General features: G+C 48.9%; 1 protein-coding gene across 2 annotated transcripts in view; it reads right to left on the minus strand.

Annotated features, from left to right (window-relative positions):
• Positions 1–3,915: 3,915 nt before the first annotated feature.
• Znf362 (zinc finger protein 362) overlaps positions 3,916–18,309 on the minus strand; it is a 39,269-nt gene continuing 24,875 nt past the window's right edge. For both annotated transcript variants that reach the window (XM_090335299.1, XM_090335298.1), the window contains 3 exons: positions 8,828–8,906; positions 8,539–8,697; positions 3,916–5,469 (listed from right to left, as the gene is read on the minus strand). In XM_090335299.1, coding sequence (XP_090191425.1) covers positions 5,353–5,469; positions 8,539–8,697; positions 8,828–8,906 — 355 coding nt within the window. In that variant the 3' untranslated portion in view covers positions 3,916–5,352. The remainder of the gene's footprint in view (positions 5,470–8,538; positions 8,698–8,827; positions 8,907–18,309) is intronic.

Raw genomic sequence — 18,309 nt, forward strand, 5'->3', positions numbered from 1 at the left:
GGCGCGCGGGCCGGGCCTCACCCTCCTGGCCGCCGGGGCCTGTGGAGTGGGGGGATGGCAGGAGCGACAGACCCTGAAGCCGCTTGGGTTTCCTTCTGGAAGCTAGACATAGTGTGTGTGTGGGGGGGGGCGCTGGCACGCTCCCCTGTGACCCGCCTCACTCCGGGCTGTGACCACGGGCCACCGCAGCAGGACGTGCGCCAGGCAGTCCTCCAGCCTTACAGAACTCACTCCTTTTTTAAGTCCAGGGACACTGGGGCACCAAAGAGAGAGCAACCACTCCTGGCCTGACTCAGGGATGTAATGAAGTCCTGGCGATAGACAGCCAGCAGCTGGAGAGCTGGCACTGGCCACTGAGGGAGGACACAGCTGGGGCTTGAACTCAGGGCCTGGACAGTCCCTGAGCTCCTTTTTGCTCAAGGCTAGGAGTCTGTCACTTGAGCCACAGCTTCATGCTAGCTTTTGGGTGGTTAATTGGAGTTAAGAGTTTCATGGAAACCGGTCGATGGTGGCTCATGCCTGTAATCTTGACTACTCAGGAAGCTAAGATTTGAGGACTGCGGTTCTAAGCCAGCCAAAACAGGAGAATCACAGATTCTTCTACCTCCAGAAAACCGGAAGTGGAGCTGTGACTCAAAGTGAGGGAATTAGAGTGTTAGCCTTGAGCAGAAAAGCTCAGGGACAGTGCCTGGTCCTGAGTTCAAACCCTATGACTAAGATATACATATAGTAAGGACAGGAGTTTGGCCTAGTGGTAGAGTGCTTGCCTAGCATGCATGAAGCCATGGATTCGATTCCTTGGTACCACATACATAGAAGAGGCTATAAGTGGTTCTGGCTTAAGTGCACTAGCCTTGAGGAAAGCCCAAGGATAGTGCTTAGGCCCTGAGTTCAAGCCCTAAGACTAAGCAGTCATGGCTGTGACCACTGGCCGTGTATTTCCAAAATCTTTAGAATCGGTTTGTGACTAGACTTTGGAAAATTATGGAGGACTCTGATTGGGTACATGAATGTATGTCTTTTGTACTATTGATATGCAGTAACAGAAATGAAGAAACATAATAAAGAAAATGTTTTTCACTGGGAATAGAAAGTGTGCCCTGAGCACATCCCAATACTCAGAGGCCATTGTTTCCCTGTTCAAGAAGGCTTGGCTACTATTGCTTCAGCAGTGGCAGCCCATATTGCCATCCATGTTGCTAATTTTTTTATTTGCAATTTTTAATAGGCATGCAGAAAAAGGCAGGTGATATCTTACAGTGTTTACATCAAACCACATGAGCTGAATGGGCTAAAAGAAACAGTTGGATTAGCCATGTGTCATCATTCTAATCCTATCAGGCCTTTCAGCACTGTAATTTCCAACCAGGTTTAAGACCATGATGCTAATTTTGTAGGCATGCAGAATGCATGAGTTTTGGGACTATAGAGGCTCCCACCCAGATTTTCCAAGGAAAGCCTGGGAGACAGTTCACAGGAGGGTGGGGGTCTCTGGAGGCAGCCCCTGGGAGGGCAGTAGGAGAGAGTGAAGCTGAAGATGCAGTGCAGACCCCAAGAAGTTAGAGGTGCCAGGAACATGGCACTTTTACCAAGAAAAGCTACAGGGACGGTGCAAAACCAGTCCATGAGAGAGGGTATGTAGCTTGCAGGACTAAGGTCATAGAGGCAGTGCTGCTTGAGCCCTATAGGCCTCTCTAGCAGCCACCTTGAGTGGCAGATGCTAGCCAGCAGAGTACAGAGTTTAATGTGTGCCCTCCTGGGGTTTGGTCTAGCTTTGATGTGATCCTTTCTTGTATTTAGCCTCCAGTTCTCCCTTTTGGAACAGAAATGTTTACTCTAGGCTATTGGATCTTTGAAGATGTCACTTTTTCTCTATAGCTAGCGATCTACTACTTAAACCACAATGACACTTGAAGTTTTTGAATGGTTAACTGGAGATAAGAGTCTTATGGGGACTTCAAACCATGATCCTCAGGTCTCAGCCTCCCAAGTAGTTAGGCTTACAGGCAGTTGTAGCTAAAGTTCACATTGAATCTGAGACCTGGAACCTGAATATTTGAATAATGTTGGAACCATTGAGACTTTGGGGACATTTTTGTCATGGGGCTTGAATTCTGGTTTTGGTGTCCCCAAGCTCTTCAGTTCACGGTTAGTGCTCTACCACTTGAACCACAGCGCCACTTTTTTTTCAGTCACGGTGCTCAAACTCTGGGCCTGGGTGCTGTCCCTGAGCTTTTCAGTTCAAGGCTTCTGCTCTACCACTTGAGCCACCCGGCTACTTTAGGTACTCTTGAGAGCTAGACTAGAATGCATTTTTTTTTTTGGCCAGTCCTGGGCTTGAGCTCAGGGCCTGAGCACTGTCCTTGGACTTTCTCAAGGCTAGAGCTCTACCACTTGAGCCTCAGCATCACTTTCGACTTTTTTTTTTCTATGTATGTGGTACCAAGGAATGGAACCGGGTCTTCGTGCATGCTAGGCCAAACTCCCAGCTCTAGAAAGCATCTTGAGATAGATAGGAGCCAGAGTGGAATATGAGCCAGTGTAGTTTGAACATCCAATGTTCCCTACTGCCTTGTGTCTACCTTGATTCCTCAGCTGGTGGTGCTAACTTGGGAGATGGTAAAAATTTAACTATGTGGAGCCAATCCAGAAGAAGTAGGTAATTGGAGGCAGACCTCTGAAGGACATACCCTGTCCTCTTCCTATCTCTGTTTCCTGGCCATGGCCACCATGAGGTGAACAGCCTTCACCATTCACTCACCACCTTGATGTCCGCTCACCTCAGACCCAAAGTGACAAGACTGAAGACCAGGAAGCAAACGTTCTGAAATCATAAACCCAAATCATGTCGTAAATGATTCCTTCTTTTAAATTTCTTTCAGGTATTTGTTCCAGCATCAAAAAAAATCTAACGTACACTCTGATTCCAATAGGGAAGCATGCTTTAGATGGGAGCTTTGCTCTACTGTTTAGAAGGCAGAACCCTGAAGACCCCATGAGTCTTTTGCTGAAGGATCAGATGGCCGCTGGACACCTCAGAACCGAGCCAAATGGAGAGACAGAATTACATCTTTTGATGTGGCTCCACCACTGTCCCCACTGCATAACTCAATACATCCTCACTATCACTTGCTGGCAAGCTTCAACACACAAGCACTGCGAGGGACCTAAGTCCCCAGGGATGAGCTGCATGGTGAGTTGTGGCTGAACTAGTTCTGCCCTCCACATCCTATTTCCACAGGCCCATTGCCCTGGGTTAAACTGGGGAGGAAGGGGGGACTAATACCTCCTGGGACAGCTGGCGCTCTGACACGCCCAGCACATGCACAATGCAAGTTCATAGGCCTAACTCCTACCCCAGAACAACTTCCACAAAGCAAGTACTCCTGACAGCCCCCCAGAGGATGGGGTGGTCCTGAGCAAACAGAAATGAGACTCACTGGTGGACTTGGCATTATCTATAAAAGCTTCAGGAGACAAAAACAAAACAAAACCTGGTGAGTGCATGGTCCTGAGCAGAAAGTGTTAGTCTGCTACCCCCTTCCACAGGGCCTTGAAGTATTTGGCAAAGGACTTGGGCCACAGCGAGTGGCCAATCTCTTGTTCCTTCTCGGGTCTGGGATGGAGCCAGGGAGGAGGCAGGGAAAGTGCCCCGCCCTGCTCTTGCACACAGCACACTACACCACCACCACCCGGGTGCAGGTACAGTTTATTCTTCACAACAGAAATACAAAGAACAGAGGGTTGTAATCCTTTGTTTCTTGCCCCCTCAAGTCTTCTTCCCCACATTTCAGTTTTGTCTGGCTCCCCACTCCCATTTTTAAACAGAATGCAAACCTCCCTCCTGAAGTGTCTGAGGAGCGCCTGGCCTCGACTCCCTACCACCAAGATGCAAACTGAGAAGCCAACAAATGGTTTTCTCTTTTTTAATAAGGTATCTAGTTCTAAATACGGTGGCCTGGAGGTCCCATAGAAAAAAAGCAAAGGGGGTGTTAACAGTATTATAACAGCATATTTACAGGGTAGTAACATGCGGACAAAAAGCTACAATACTGAGTATCAGACGACGCAAGTCAAACAAAGGGGTGGGGTAGGCGAGGAGAGACCCCCTTGGGAAAAGAAACCCCAGGAAACGTTAAACTGGTAAATCAATGGCGAGTTAAGGCTTAAAAAGTGTATAAAAATAACACGGTTAATATTCAAAACGGAACTCCAGATACAGAATATATAATGAGTTTCTGTCTAGCTTTCTTTTTTTATTTTTTTCCCGGGGGGATATGGAGGGGCTTTCTCTGGGCTCTGTACATGGTTCCTATATACACGGACACGCATGGCTTTCAGATTGGGGTGTGTCTGTGGGGGGCGCGGGGCAGGGTCTGCTCCTGGGCTGGGACCCTCCTCTCCAAGGATCCCTTCCTTGTTGAGGGGACTGGGCTGGGGATCCCCTCCCATGCCCCCTTTCCTGGGCACTGTCCCCATCTGGAGGAAATTCTAGAAGGGGGTCAAGTCCTAGGTTCGCTTCCTCCCCATGCCCCTGCCCACAGTCTGGGGTGGCGCGAGAGGTAGCCGATTGGTTTCCTGGCCAGCACCGAGGTAGACTGGGGTGATCTTCAGGGCAGCAGGGGAGGGGCCAGGTCTTAGCCAGGCCCCCTTCCCCATATCCCTGGGCCCGCCGCCACCTACCCATCACTGCACCCTTTGGTCCTGTGGGTCTCCAGCCCCTCTCCTCTCCCCGTCTCCTGAAGCCTGGACAGCCCTGGCAGCAGCCATATCTTCTGCTCGGTGAAGCCCAGGCCCAGCTCGGAAGATTCAAACTGGGCACCCAGGGCTAAAGGGCTCACTTCAGCTGCCTCCTGCCCTCTCCTACCCGGGGACCCCTTTATAAGTCCAGAACCTCAGGCCTGAGCCTTCTCTCTAGACCTGAGGCCATGGCCAGAGAAGGTTCCACGCTGCCCTCTGGTTCTCTGCATCCACCTGTCCGATTCTTTTAATTTCTAGGTCTTAGCAGCACCAACGTCCTGGCCAATAAATATCTTTTTTTGTTATTAAAAAAAAAAACCTTAAAAACAAAACAGTGAAGCAAGTGAAGGGTGGGGAACAAAAAGAAACCCAACAGACAGGTTCAAAGTGCTCTGAGATCCTCTTTGGATGCCACCAAAACAGTCCAAGAGTCTTGCAGTTGGCCTGGCTGCCCCGAGCTGGACCACGCAGGGCTTCTGCAGACCACGCCTTCCGGCGGGTTGGGAAGGTCGCGAGAGAGCTGGGCAGTTCCTGGTGGGTCCCTGCGGAAGTCAGGGCCTGGTGCTGCCTGGTCTGTGTCTGCCAGAGGGCCGGGCGGTGCCGCCAGTGGGCTCAGATGAGGGAGATTCGCACCGGGATGCCGGGGGACTCCGTCCTCTGGGGTGAATGATGGCTCACCAAGTGCTCCACCACTGTGTGTTTGGACATGTGCTTCATCAGGTAGGTCTCCTGCGGAAGAGGGGTGATGTAGAGCCTGTCGCCATTGTGGACTGCAGTTCCCAGAGCAGTCCCATAGAGGGCATCTTGGTAGGTAGGCCAGCTGATGGTGACAGCCTCAGCAGGAAGGGAAGCCCTTTAAGCCAAGTGCTATGGGTAGTGAAGTGCATTGCCAGGACAGCACAGCTCCCTGCACCTGGATCAAGTCCCCAGTGAGGGTGAGGCAAGGGCAAGCCTACTTCTTTTCTTTTCTTTTTGTGTCAGTACTATGACTTGAACTCAAAGTCTGATGCTCTTGCTTGTCTTCTTCATGCAAGGCTGGCTATTCTATCACTTAAGACACACTTTTTTTTTGTGGCTCACAAAGCTTGAACTCTGGGCCTGGCTGCATTCCCTGAGCTCTTCAACTCAAGGCAACCGCCCTACCCTGGGCCTGGGCATTGTCCCTGAGCTCTTCAGTTCAAGGCTACTGCCTCATCCCTGAGGCTCAGGCCCACTTCCCATTTTCTAGTGATTAACTGGAGACAAGAGTCTCAAGTTCTTTAACGCCTGGGCTGGCTTTGAACTGGGATCCTCAGATCTCAGCCTCCTGAGTAGCTAGGATTACAGGTATGAGCCACCGTGCCCGGATTTAAGGCACACTTCTACACCCAGCTTTTTGCTCATTAATTGGAAATAAGAGTTTCACAAACTTTCCTGTCGGGGCTTGGCTTCAAACACTGATTCTGAGTAGTTACAATTGTAGGTGTGAGCCACCAGTGCTCATTTATCTCTGCAATTTCTTAGGAGCAGGACCTTGATCAGTCCATTCTGTTTCTTCCTGTTACTAGGGATGGGGAAAGGTTGCTATGGTGATGTGGATAAGGCCCTGAAGTCCCTCCATTTGATCCCAGGTGGTGGAGAAGGTTCTGGCCCTAGTGGAGTCCCCCCATTCCCTGAGGCAGCACTCTTACTGGACAAGGAGGTGACCTCCACTAAGCCGCCCCCTCCACTGGCCTTGGCCAGGAACAAAGGGGTGCTTGGGGTTCCTGAAGGCCATTCCTGGGCCTCATACCTAACATGCTCACAGTGGAGCAGAGGAAGCCCTCACATGTGGCATAGTGCTACGTACCATGCCTGCAGTCCCCAGCAGCGGTACCCAAGCACATGATAAAGACACGCTGTGCCAGCGTGAGGGACTCACAGCTGTAATCCTAACTACTCAGGGGGCTAAGATCGCAAAATCTCAGTTTGAAGCTAGCTCATGCAGGAAAGTCCATGAAGCTCTTATCTCCAATTAGCCACCAGGAAACTGCTGTGGCTCAAAGTGGTAGAGTGCTAGCCTTGCACAGAAGAGCTCAGGGACAGTGCTCAAACCCTGAGTTTGAGCCTCATGACCAACCAAAAAAAAAAAAAAAAAAAAAAGCGTTCTTTAAAGACAAAGTCTGTACAAATGAAATATTGGTAAATCTGGGTTTTCCTTCAAACAGCAGACATGTGGACAGGAAAGGCTGGCTGACAGTGAAGATGGGTACAGGGTGGAGGTAGGACCAAGTGGGGGTCTCCCACCTCCTTGAGGTGCTTGTCCTGCAGGTCTGTCTTCTATGTCTCCTCTCTTCTAGCCTCAAGGGTATCACACACTTAGCACTATGGAAGCGACAGCCCTGGCTGCCATGTGTCAAGCATGGTGGATGACCCTGTTATGACCTATGCTCCTCTCTTGCTAGCAAGAACCCTTTCAAATCTCCTGACATCACATCCCTGTGGCTTCCTGTTCCACCTGGAAAAACATCCAGCCTCCCTAACAGGGCCCCAAGGCCCACACATCTAATTTGCTCTCAGTTCCCGCTACACACCTTGTTTGTTCCGCTTCAGGGTTTTGCATTCATTGCTCCTGCATGGAAGATCCCCAACTCTCTTTCTCCTCCTTCAAGGACTCATCAAATGGCCCTGCTCTGGCTGGGTGTGCTGAAGGCTAGGTCCCTATGCCATGATCTTATTAGAAGGTAGTGTGACCCTCAGAGGCCCTGTTGAATGAGTTGGGTCATTAAGGGGTAAGCCTTTGAAGGAGATACTGGGACCCCCAACTTTTTCTGCTTTGTCTCTGTCTCTGGCCTCCATGAGGTCAGCGGCTCCCTCTACCTCCTGCACCCAGGCGTCCTGTGCTCCTCATCACAGGCCCCAAAGCAACAGCGTCAACCGACCATGGCCTGAAATCTGTAAAACTGTCAGCCAAAATAAACCTTTCCTCTTTTTAAGTTGATTATCCTAAGTATTTTCCCATAGTAAAAGAAAGTTGACTAGCACATGTTGCCTCCTTGGGTGGTCTTCTCCTGATCCTCCCCAATTCCACTTTCTTTCCCGCTGTCTCTAAAAACATTCTTTTCCCCTTACAGCAGTGATGTTCAGTCAAGAGTTTTGCTGCCTAGGGAATAGCTGGCAATGTGTAGACATTCTGGTAGTCACAGGTTAGGAAGAGGGACGCTGCTTGGCACCTAGTGAATGAAGGCCTTGGATGGTACTTATCCTAAATACGGACAGTACCCTATGACAAAAAGGAGTCACTGTACATGCCAAGGCCCATCTGGCACTCCTTTGCCACCCATCAATCCTGCCGCTAATTTGTGTGGCCTGTGAGAAAACTAAGTACAGGAATCTCTGTTTGTTATATGAGGACGTATTACTAGAATATTCCAAGAAACCAGATGCATCCACACATTTGTGCACCTTTGTATCCAAATGCCCTAATTTTAAAACATTTCCTACCTCAGTACAAGGGCTGGATATGATCTATAATGTTCCTGGTGTAATTCAAGCCTTGAAGTGGGGGGCAGGGGGTGGTCCTCTAGATCATAACACTGTGCCCCCTTGTGGCCATGGTGGAAACTAGGAAACTACAACCTCCTCACAGCAGGAAGACTCTCCTTTCTGTTGCTTGGGAGAGCTTTGGACCAGTCTCTCTCTGCTCTGAGGACTTCCAGGCTAAGGTGGGCAGGAACTTGAGAATTTGGTCTTTGGCTCTGCCACCCCTGGGATCATGGGGTTTCTAAGAGTTTCTCTCTTAGAAAGCAGGGAGAGCCGGGGGGATCTGGCTGCACTCACCGAGGTGTAGGCCCGCCCACACATGCTGCAGCAGTAGGCCTTGGCGTGCTTGATGGCATGGGCTGAGAGGTGGATCTGCAGGGAGGCTGAGTCTGAGTAGGCCCGGTAGCAGTTGGGACACTTATAGGGCTTGTCCTTGTTGTGCTGGCGCTGGTGAGACTGCGGGGAGGACACAACAGGGGGCTGTGAGGCAACGGGCTCCCCTTGCCATGCCATACCCCCTTCTTGTGCTCCCTGGTATGGAAGGGGTGGTGGGAGGGGAGGTGGTCAGGGACAGGCAGGTACTCACCTGGAGGTTGGAGAGCTGAGTAAAAGCCTTTTCGCAGCCAGGATGTGGGCACTTGTAGGGTCTGTCTCCTGTGTGGATTCTGCAATGGCAGCCGAGTGAGGAGATTCCTGACACACTACCATGAGTGCTCCAAGCCCCAGGCCCCCGATCCTTTCCACCCCCACTCTATCCAGTGCCCCCAGCAGCTCAGAGAGCCCCACCCCACACAGGAACTCAACGACCACTCCCTCCTTTCTCCGACTTCCTTTGCCAATTTGACCAGAGCCTCCCTGTTCCCCATGGCTGCACCCAACTCCCACTAGGGTCCACTCAGAGATCAGAGACCCATGTGCAGACTTTACCACGGGGCTTGCATGAGTGCACTCTGCCCCTCTTCTAAAACCCCACCTGGCATGCCCCGTTGAAGAACCCAATGCAGTGTGGGCAGCTGCTGTGACCTGGGGGGACTCCTATTTCCTGTCTCTCCGTGTCAGGCCACATGCATGATCAGAATGTGACTGTTCCAGGGACTGAGAGATGGTAGGACAGTGTGGTTCTAAGGCTCATCCTCTCTGTGCCCTTGCAGGGAGCAACTTCCATGCCCCCATTCCTGGATTCTCACCATGGATGGTGAGTGGCTTTGGGCAAATTAATGAGCCTCGATTTCCTCATCTGAAAAATGGGCATCTTACCAGAGTTGTGAATACTGCACTGGATGATACACCTAGGGGGCTAAACCTGGTGTTGGCACAGTTCAGTATCAACACTGATAAATGCTTGCTAGTGTTGTTCATCGTGTCAACATTTATTCCATCAGGTGCCTCTGTGCCAGGCACTGTGCTAAGCAGTTGGAATTCATCAGTGAACTGGTAAAACGAACTATCATCATGAAGCAAGAAAGGCAGAAATGCCGTGGAAAGGGATAAGGTGAGGGAGACAGTGGGTGCCAGGCGCATGATGTAGGCCTCAGGGAAAAGGTGATATTGTAGCAACAACTGAAAGGTGGATGCCAGCTTGCGCTTGTCCAGCCGCTCAAGATGGAGCAGGCACTCAGGAACCTGGCACTCATCAGTGGATGGCCCTTCCTACGGTACTTAAGACCTTTGGGGCTGGCTCCCAACCACTCACCAGTCCTGTCAAATCTGGGCCATGGAGTGGGCAACATAATGCCAGCTGGGCCTGAACCATTTGCTTGGGATGCTGATAAGCATCCAGAAGTGACCAACCATGTCCTCTTTACTACCTGCACACACCCATCTCACCCAGACCAGGTTTGCTCCACCCACCCATCAATTCAGTCAAGAAACTAAGGCTCCTCAGCTAGGTCTCTGCAGGGACTCCAGGCTCCAGCTGTCAAAGAGTACGAAGTCAAATTCTTCCATGCGTTGGCCAAGGCCTTCATCAGGCAGTGTGTGGCCTCACCTCCTTGTTCTTGATCACCCCACACCTGGCCGGTCAGCCTTTCTTGTTTTTTTTTGTTTTGTTGTCAGTCCTGGTCTTGAGTTCAGGGCCTGAGCACTGTCCTTGGGTTTTTTGTTTTGGTTTGTTGTTGTTGCTGTTTTTTTTTTTTCTTCTTTCTTCTTTCTTCTTTCTTCTTCTTCTTTTTCTTCTTCTTCTTCTTCTTCTTCTGGCTAGAAACCTACCACTTGAGCCACAGCACCACTTCCGTCTTTTTCCATGTATGTGGTACCAAGGAATGGAACCCTGGCCTTTGTGCATGCTAGGCAAGCACTCTACCACTGGACCAAACTCATGGGCCCTCAGACAGCCATTTCTATCATCAACACAACCAAGGATTCTCCCTCACACTGTGCCTTCACTGCTCCCCACTCCTCTGCTGCCCAACCAACATCAGCTCGTGCTTCCTGGTCATCGAGAGTGAGGGCTGGAGAGCTGCCCTGCGCTGCCTGGCCCCTCTCCCGTTCCAGGCATCTAGCGCCTCCTCACAGTGCTGCTTCCAGAACTCATGCCGTCCCCGTCATTCTCAATCTTCTCTCCTAGACGGTGAATCCACAGCCAGGGCAGGGGCACGAGTAGAGCCCAGGGCTGGTCCACGCTGTACTGATGGCTGTCACTTGAAGCCAAACCTGTCCTCACAGCCCCATCCACATGCACACAGGTGGGGCTCTCGCGTGGGGGACATTGTCTCAGGACCCTGCTGTGTCCTGAGTGAAGCTCCCCCTCCACTGCAGCCCATCCTTACCCTCTTCAGGACGCAGGGTTCATACAGGTAGAAGCAGGCAGCAGGAGGCCTACGGGTCCCCACACCACACACTGCTTTGGTCTGAAACCCCAGGACGCCCTCCCAGTGCTTTTTCCAGCCTGCTCAGGCCGGCCCTCCTGGCCTCAGCCCTCCCTGACCCTGCCAGCCTGGGGCCCACCCCTGAAGACCGCCCACACCACATCCTGCCCAGCAGGCTGGCGACTGGCACTTGTCCCAGTCAGTCTCTCGTCACTGTTGACTTAGCTGCCTTCATGACAACAAGATGTCCTTTGATCTCATTCACCGCTCCCTCCCCAGGCCCTGGCTCAGCCCAGACCAGGCCTCAATAAATAACTGCGGACTGCACAAAGGAAAGTGAGTGTGTCCCAGTCACTGACCACAGAAATAAGCTCCACACAACCCACTTCTGGTGCTAAGAACTATCGCATGAACGTTTGTGGCTCACTGGCTGACAGTCCTGCAACAATCTCACCTTCCTAGGGACCTTCTTGTCCACCAAACTACCCCTCCAGCCTCCTCTAATCCAACTACCTGTACATACCAAAACCTCCTGGCCTCCTTCAGGGAGTGCCTCTGGGTCCCCCTGACTCACTTCTGCCACAACAGCAGCCACAGGGCTGGGCCCCTGCACAGCAGCCGCTACTGTCTCTCATTTCCAAGAGAGTCCCAAGCCCTTTCCATTCTGCTCCTGGTTCCTCAAGGCTACTCCTGGCCCAGGCATCTCCCTTCCCACGGGCTGTACTTCCATCCTTCCCCTTCACTGTGGGAAGCCTCTGGGTCAGGAAGGGCTTTCAGGGAGCCAGTAGATGAATGAGGGGGCAGGCTGCCTATTCCCGGTGCCCACAACGCTCTCCTCCTTCATCTCTGAACTTCACACCAGATCCATGCTCTCAGTTCTCCCTTCGGAATCTGCTTCCCACACGGGGAGCATCCAGCCTTGACTCCATCCAGTCCTGGCCCCGACATCTGTGGATGTTTCCCAGATCCTAGGCAGTCCTTGTGCTCTTCTAGCACAGGGAAGCTGAGCACAAACTGGTGTCCCTGGACTGCACTTCCACACCACAGCCCAGGCTCACCCCATCCTGGAAGCCCCAGGAATTCTCTGATTCTGCTCTCTTGTCTAGCACTTCCACCCCGCACTGAGCTTCATTTGCCACCTACATTCCCACCCCCTTCCTTCCTGCTGCTCCTGTGTAGTGTCCTTGGATCCCATGTCTGTCACCTCTTAGCTGGTGACCTTGGCCAAATAACCTTGCTTTCCACTTCTCTTACAGCTCATGTAAGGATTACATGACTTAACCTCAGGGCATTCATAAAGTATTTCCCAGACAGCTTGTAATGCTTTAACTTATATTTAAGATCGATTATTTTTATATAATAATAAAGGAAGTGCTTATTTGGTGCTTAAATGAAATGATTCAGGACTCATTAGATCCAACAGCTGTTGTTATTATTCATATTATTACATGTATGACAATACCTGTCATAGTAGTACCCTTTTATTTCTCGAGTATTCACACCTTCAGCCACCTTGTGCTGTGTAACAAAAACAATGTAGATTCAGTGACAGTTCTTGGGGTGACTCTTCTCTGTGGCATCTCTCACTTTCAGTATTTCTTAGGAAGAAACACAAAGCCTCACTGTGTATGGACTTACAGACACTCTGTCTATTCAAGCACCTCTGGGATGACCAGACTCAGAAGAGCTCTTTCCGAAGGAAGAGCTGCCATCATTTTTCTCACCATGACTGTAATCAGACTTGAGAAGTCTGCAGCGTTCCATGCTGTTGTTTGTCATTATACACACATACACACAACATAAACAGCCAGCAAAGAAAATCAAAGCACCCCGAATAAACAAACCAACAAATACAGCATCACCCTGTCTAACACTCTGTTCCACAAATAGATTAAAAAAAAAACAACAACTCTGGGCCCTCTCCTAAAATTTACTACGTTTCTCCTGAAGCATCTCCATCCCTGGCATTCTGAAAGGCGTTATCTGTAGACAGGGGACTACTTTATGCATATGCTAACTGCATGAGACCACTGCCACTTTCCCACATGAGTAGGCGACAACAGAAAATATCTTATTTCTCTTCTCCCTAAACCACGTGGTGTTGTCTAGACTTGGCAGACCCCGTCTTTTCTTCTACATAGGCCTTTCATGACAAAAATTCTCCCAAGATGCACTGGGTTTTCCCAAGACACATGGTTTCCCCCATACCACTAAGACCACACTCAACAGAGTTTGCAGGTCCTTAGCTATGGTCTCCAGCTGTGGGCCTGGCTCATTCTCTCTCCAGCTCTGTTCCTATCTTGACCAGAGCTGGTTCTGCCTTGGACATAGCGTCTTTTCATCCCCTTCATTAGTGGTAGTGCCACTGGGAAGATGGATTTGATTAATTATAGGATCTAATTGACTCTTGTCTGGCTCTCTGCCAAGGATAAGAAAACCAAACAGAAGAGGAGAGAAACCCAGAATCTTGCTGCTTTCCTTGGATTTTTGTTTGCTTGTTTGTCCGAATGATTCTGGGTCCAGGGGGCATCCATTCCTTTGCCACTGAGTTAGGACACATTGCCCTAATTATATGTGTCAGAGCCTCAGGAATCACAAATTCTCTTTCCAGATGTTGATAGAATCCTCATATTTTTTGGTTTGGTTTCCTACCATTACGTAAAAGGGGGAGGGAGTAGGGAGAGGGGAAGAGAAGGAGGGAAAGAAAGGGAGAGGGAGGAGAAGGGAAGAGGAGAAGGGAAGAGGGGAGGAGAGAGAGAAGGAAGGAAAAAGAAATGGAAAGAGAGAGAGACAGAGAAAAAGAGAGAGAGAGAGGGAGAGAGAGAGAGAAAGCTGTGCCCTGAAGAATGGGGAAGAGAGAAGCAATCTCTGGGCCTGGCAACACCCTGGCAGAATACTTTCCTTCAGGAGATTACTGATTTTTTAAATGATATTTTTAAGTCTACTACTGAAAAACACCAGGAGAATTCTTAATCATTAATGACTACTTGGCACTATGTCTATTTCCAACCAGATTAATGCTTCTTTCTTGCCTTCCTGCCAGCTGCATGCAATGCCTTTTTCAAATCCAACTGTAGTTAGAACAAGGCAGTTACCAAGGTGTCCTATTATAGGCAACCACTCAGAGACAATGGGCCACACCCAAGATGTGACTCCTTGCTTGAGAAAACAAGGGATGCTCAGGGTAGCTGGGTTATTTTCTTATCTGCCTAACTTTAATGATCCCAATGTTAAAGTGACCTGTGAAGCTTGCAATTTTAAAAAAGTGACAAATTGAGACATGTAGTTCACACCTGTAATCTTAACTATTCAGGAGGCTGAGATCTGAGGATCATACCACTTTGAAGTCAATCTAGACAGAAAAATCCCCAAGACATTTATCTCCAATTAACCATCAAAAAGCCAGAAGTGGAGGGCCAGGATTTTGGCCTAGTAGTAGAGTGCTCATCTAGCATGCACAAAGCCCTGGGTTCAATTCCTTGGTACCATATACTGGAAGTGGTGCTGTGGCTTAGGTGGCTAGCTGTGGCACTAGCCTTGAGCAAAAAGTATACAGGGACAGTGCCCAGGCCCTGAGTTCAAGCCCCAGGACTGACCAAAAAAAAAAAAAAAAAAAAGGCCAGAAGTGGAACTGTGGCTGCTCAAATGGTAGAATGACAACTTTGAGGAAAAAAGCTAAGTCAAGCCCCAGTACTAGCACACACGCATGCGCGCACACGCACGCACACACGCACAAATATACGACAAACTTCTAGGCACCAGTGGCTCAGGCTTGTAATTCTAGCTACCCAGGAGGCTGAGATTTGAGGATTATAGTTCAAAACCATGGTAGAAATATCCATGAGACTCTTAATCTCCACTAAACTAAAAAGCCAGAAGTGGAACTGTTACTCAAGTGGTAGAATGCTAGCCTTGAATAAAAGAAGCTCAGGGACAGCATTCAGGCCAAGTCCCAGGTCTAGTGTGCGTGCGCGTGCACGCACGCACGCGCACACGCGCGCGCACACACACACACACACACACACACACACAGTCAAATCAAAAAAAAGGACAGTTGAGTCTCCCAGGATTAATTCTATACACATATAAGTGTGCATATATACATATGTAAATATGTATATATATATGTATGTATCTCATGGAAGTCTTTTTGTGCATTTTGAAGAAAAACATAAAAATACTATTTTAATGTACAGCGAATGAAAAATAAGTGTCTGGGAAAACCCCTCCTTAAAAATATTGTCTCCAGTTAGGCACTGGTGGCTCATGCCTATAATCCTAGCTACTCAGGAGGCTGGGATCTAAGCACTATGGTTCAAAGTTAGGAGGGGCAGGAAAGTCCTTGAGACTCTTCAGCTCCAGTCAACCACCAAAAAGCTGTAAGTGGAACACAAAGGCTCAGGGAGAACACTCAAGCCCTGAATTCAACCGGATCAGGACAGAGAATATATATATATATATTCTCTCCAGTTGAGATACCACCCAGCTGTGTGAGGCCCTGGGTTCAATCCCTAGAATCCAAAAAACAAGAAGCTGGGTGCTGGTGGCTCATACTTGTAATCCTAGCTACTCAGGAGGCTGAGATCTGAGGATCACAGTTCAAAGTCATGAAAGTGTGTGACTCTTATCTCCAATTAACCACCAGAAAACTAGAAGTGGTTCTGTGGCTCAAGTGGTAGAGTGCTAGTAGTGTTGAGCTGAAGAGCTCAGGGTCAGTGTCCAGGCCCAGAGTTCAAGCCCCACAACACACCAAAAAAACAAAACAAAATAAAACAAAACAACAACAAAATTTATCTCTGGATTTAAGTTATCCTTATCAATTAGCTTCATGGGATAAGTTGAAAGACTGAAGACCAGTCAATACATTAGCTGCATATAACATGATATACCTGTAAGCTGAAAAACTGATCATACACTAACCCCTCTAATCTGATGCTGCTGCTGATTATAATAAATTGCCACAGTCATTCAGTTTCATCTACAGGTCTCTCTGGACCTCACATTTGCCTTCAGGCCTTTGAGCTGTAGGTGAAACAGTAAGCCTTCAGAAAGAAGGGCAGACAGTGACAGCCTCCAAGCGGGCCCAGTCCCGCTCCAGGAGGGGCAAAGGCTGGAGCTTGGAGACTGACAGCACATCACAACCCAGCCAGAAGCCACTAGAGACCACGGCAGGATTGCAGAAGCAGACAACTAAGCAAAGGCTGCCTCCAGGGTCAGAACAGCACAAATCATCACTCAGGATTGGATGGAAGTTTCTTCACTACAGTTGCTGTTCCATTTTTGAAATGGCATATGAGAAAACCCTTTTGTCCTTTGGTCTGTCTCTAATCCTCAGTTTATAGGAGGCTATATTTTGCAATATGAAAAAAGAATATTCTTTCAATACATCTTTATTCCAAATAGCCCTTCAGAATTCATGGAAGGATGGGGAAAGGAGCTATAAAATATTTAACATATGCTAGGTGCTGGGGGCTTGTGCCTATAATCCTAGCTACTACAGAGGGTGAGATCTGAGGATAATGGTTCAAAGGCAGCCCAGGTAGAAAAGTCCATGAGACTCCTCTCTCCAATTGATCACCAAAAAGCTTAAAGTGGAGGTATGGCTTAAGTGGTAAAGGACTAACCTTGAACAAAAAAGCCAAGGGAGGATGAGAGGTCCCAAGTTCAAATACAGTACTAGCAAAATAAATAAAAAACATAAAGAAATTACTGAAATTTAAAAATAATAAACTATATCAATGGCCTTATCTAAAAATAACATTTATTGCTGAATAAAAATATACACAGTGCCTTCCATGAGGCCCTATGCACATCCATTATTTTTATAAACAGACTCAATAAGAATCTCCCTTTCCGCCGGGCGCAATGGCTCACACCTGTAATCCTAGCTACTCAGGAGGCTGAGATCTGAGGCTCAAGGTTCAAAGCCAGCCCAGGCACAAAAGGACCTGAGACTCTCAATTAACCTCTAGAAAATGGGAAGTGGGCTTGGCTGGAGGGTAGGGTAGTAGCTTTGAGCTGAAGAGCTCAGGGACAGCAACCAGGCCTACTTCAAGCCCCATGACACACAAGAAAATAAATAAAAGAAAAGAAAAGAATCTCTCCTTCCTAATAGGATATAATGAGGCAAATCAAATTTGCCACCATGAGAGTGCCAGATATGACAACACTGAAAGACAAATCACATTCAATTATGCACAACAAGCCTGAAAAGATGGTACTTCGTGTGAGGACACGGCCTCCTGGACCTCTCACCAACCCCAGGACCTGCTCCAGGCCTGGGGAATCTCAGTCTCAAAGGTGATTGGGGGAAAAAAAAATCAATTTTTGCTTTTCTGGGGGCATTGACAAACTGGAGGATTCTTCAGAAAGGGGATCTACCTGTACTGAAGCAGCCTCTGGCAGAAGTAAAAAAGTTCACATGCACACACACACACACACACACACGCACACATGCACATGTACACACACACACAGTTATAGTTTGGGCCCAAGGCTTCAAAGTGTCTCCTGACAGTCATGTGCTGCAATTCTCCATCAACTCTGTGTATATACGTATGCATATTACCCAAACTAGAAACAATGTCAAAATCGGAAAACCGCTGACAAAAGTTATGAGGGGCTGAGAGTTTGGCCTAGTGGTAGAGTGCTTGCCTAGCATGCACGAAGATGCGGATTCAATTCCTCAGTACCACATACATAGAAAAAAGCCGGAAGTGGTGCTGAGGCTCAAGTGGTAGAGCTCTAGCCTTGAGAAAGTCCAAGGACAGTGCTCAGGCACTGAGCTCAAGCCCAGGACTGGCAAAAAAAGAAAAAAAAAAAAGTTATGAGGTCCAAGCCAGGCAACAGGTGGCTCACACCTATAATCTTAGCTACTCAGGAAGCTGAGTTCTGAAGATCACGGTTCAAAGCCAGCCCAGGTGGGAAAGTCTGTGAGAATCCTACCTCCAATTAACCACCAGGAAGCCCAAAGTGGTGCTATGGCTCAAGTGGTAGAGCGCTAGCCTTATGCTGAAGAGCTCAGGGACAATGCCCAGGCCCAGAGTTCAAGCCCCATGACGGACAAAAAAAAAAAAACAAAGTTATGGAATCCAATCCATGCCTTAGAAAGCCAGAAATAAGAGACAGATGGTACCTGCCCTGTGCTGTGGCCATTCTGCTGTTCATGTTCTACTAAACCTACCTATTACTAGGCCCAAAGAAACAGCCAAGGTAAGCCATTGAAACCCTAGGACAATGGCTGCAAAGACAACAGAAAAAA

This window comes from Megascapheus bottae, chromosome 6, assembly GCF_031878675.1.
Source record: "Megascapheus bottae isolate mThoBot1 chromosome 6, mThoBot2.hap1, whole genome shotgun sequence".
NCBI lineage: Eukaryota > Metazoa > Chordata > Mammalia > Rodentia > Geomyidae > Megascapheus > Megascapheus bottae.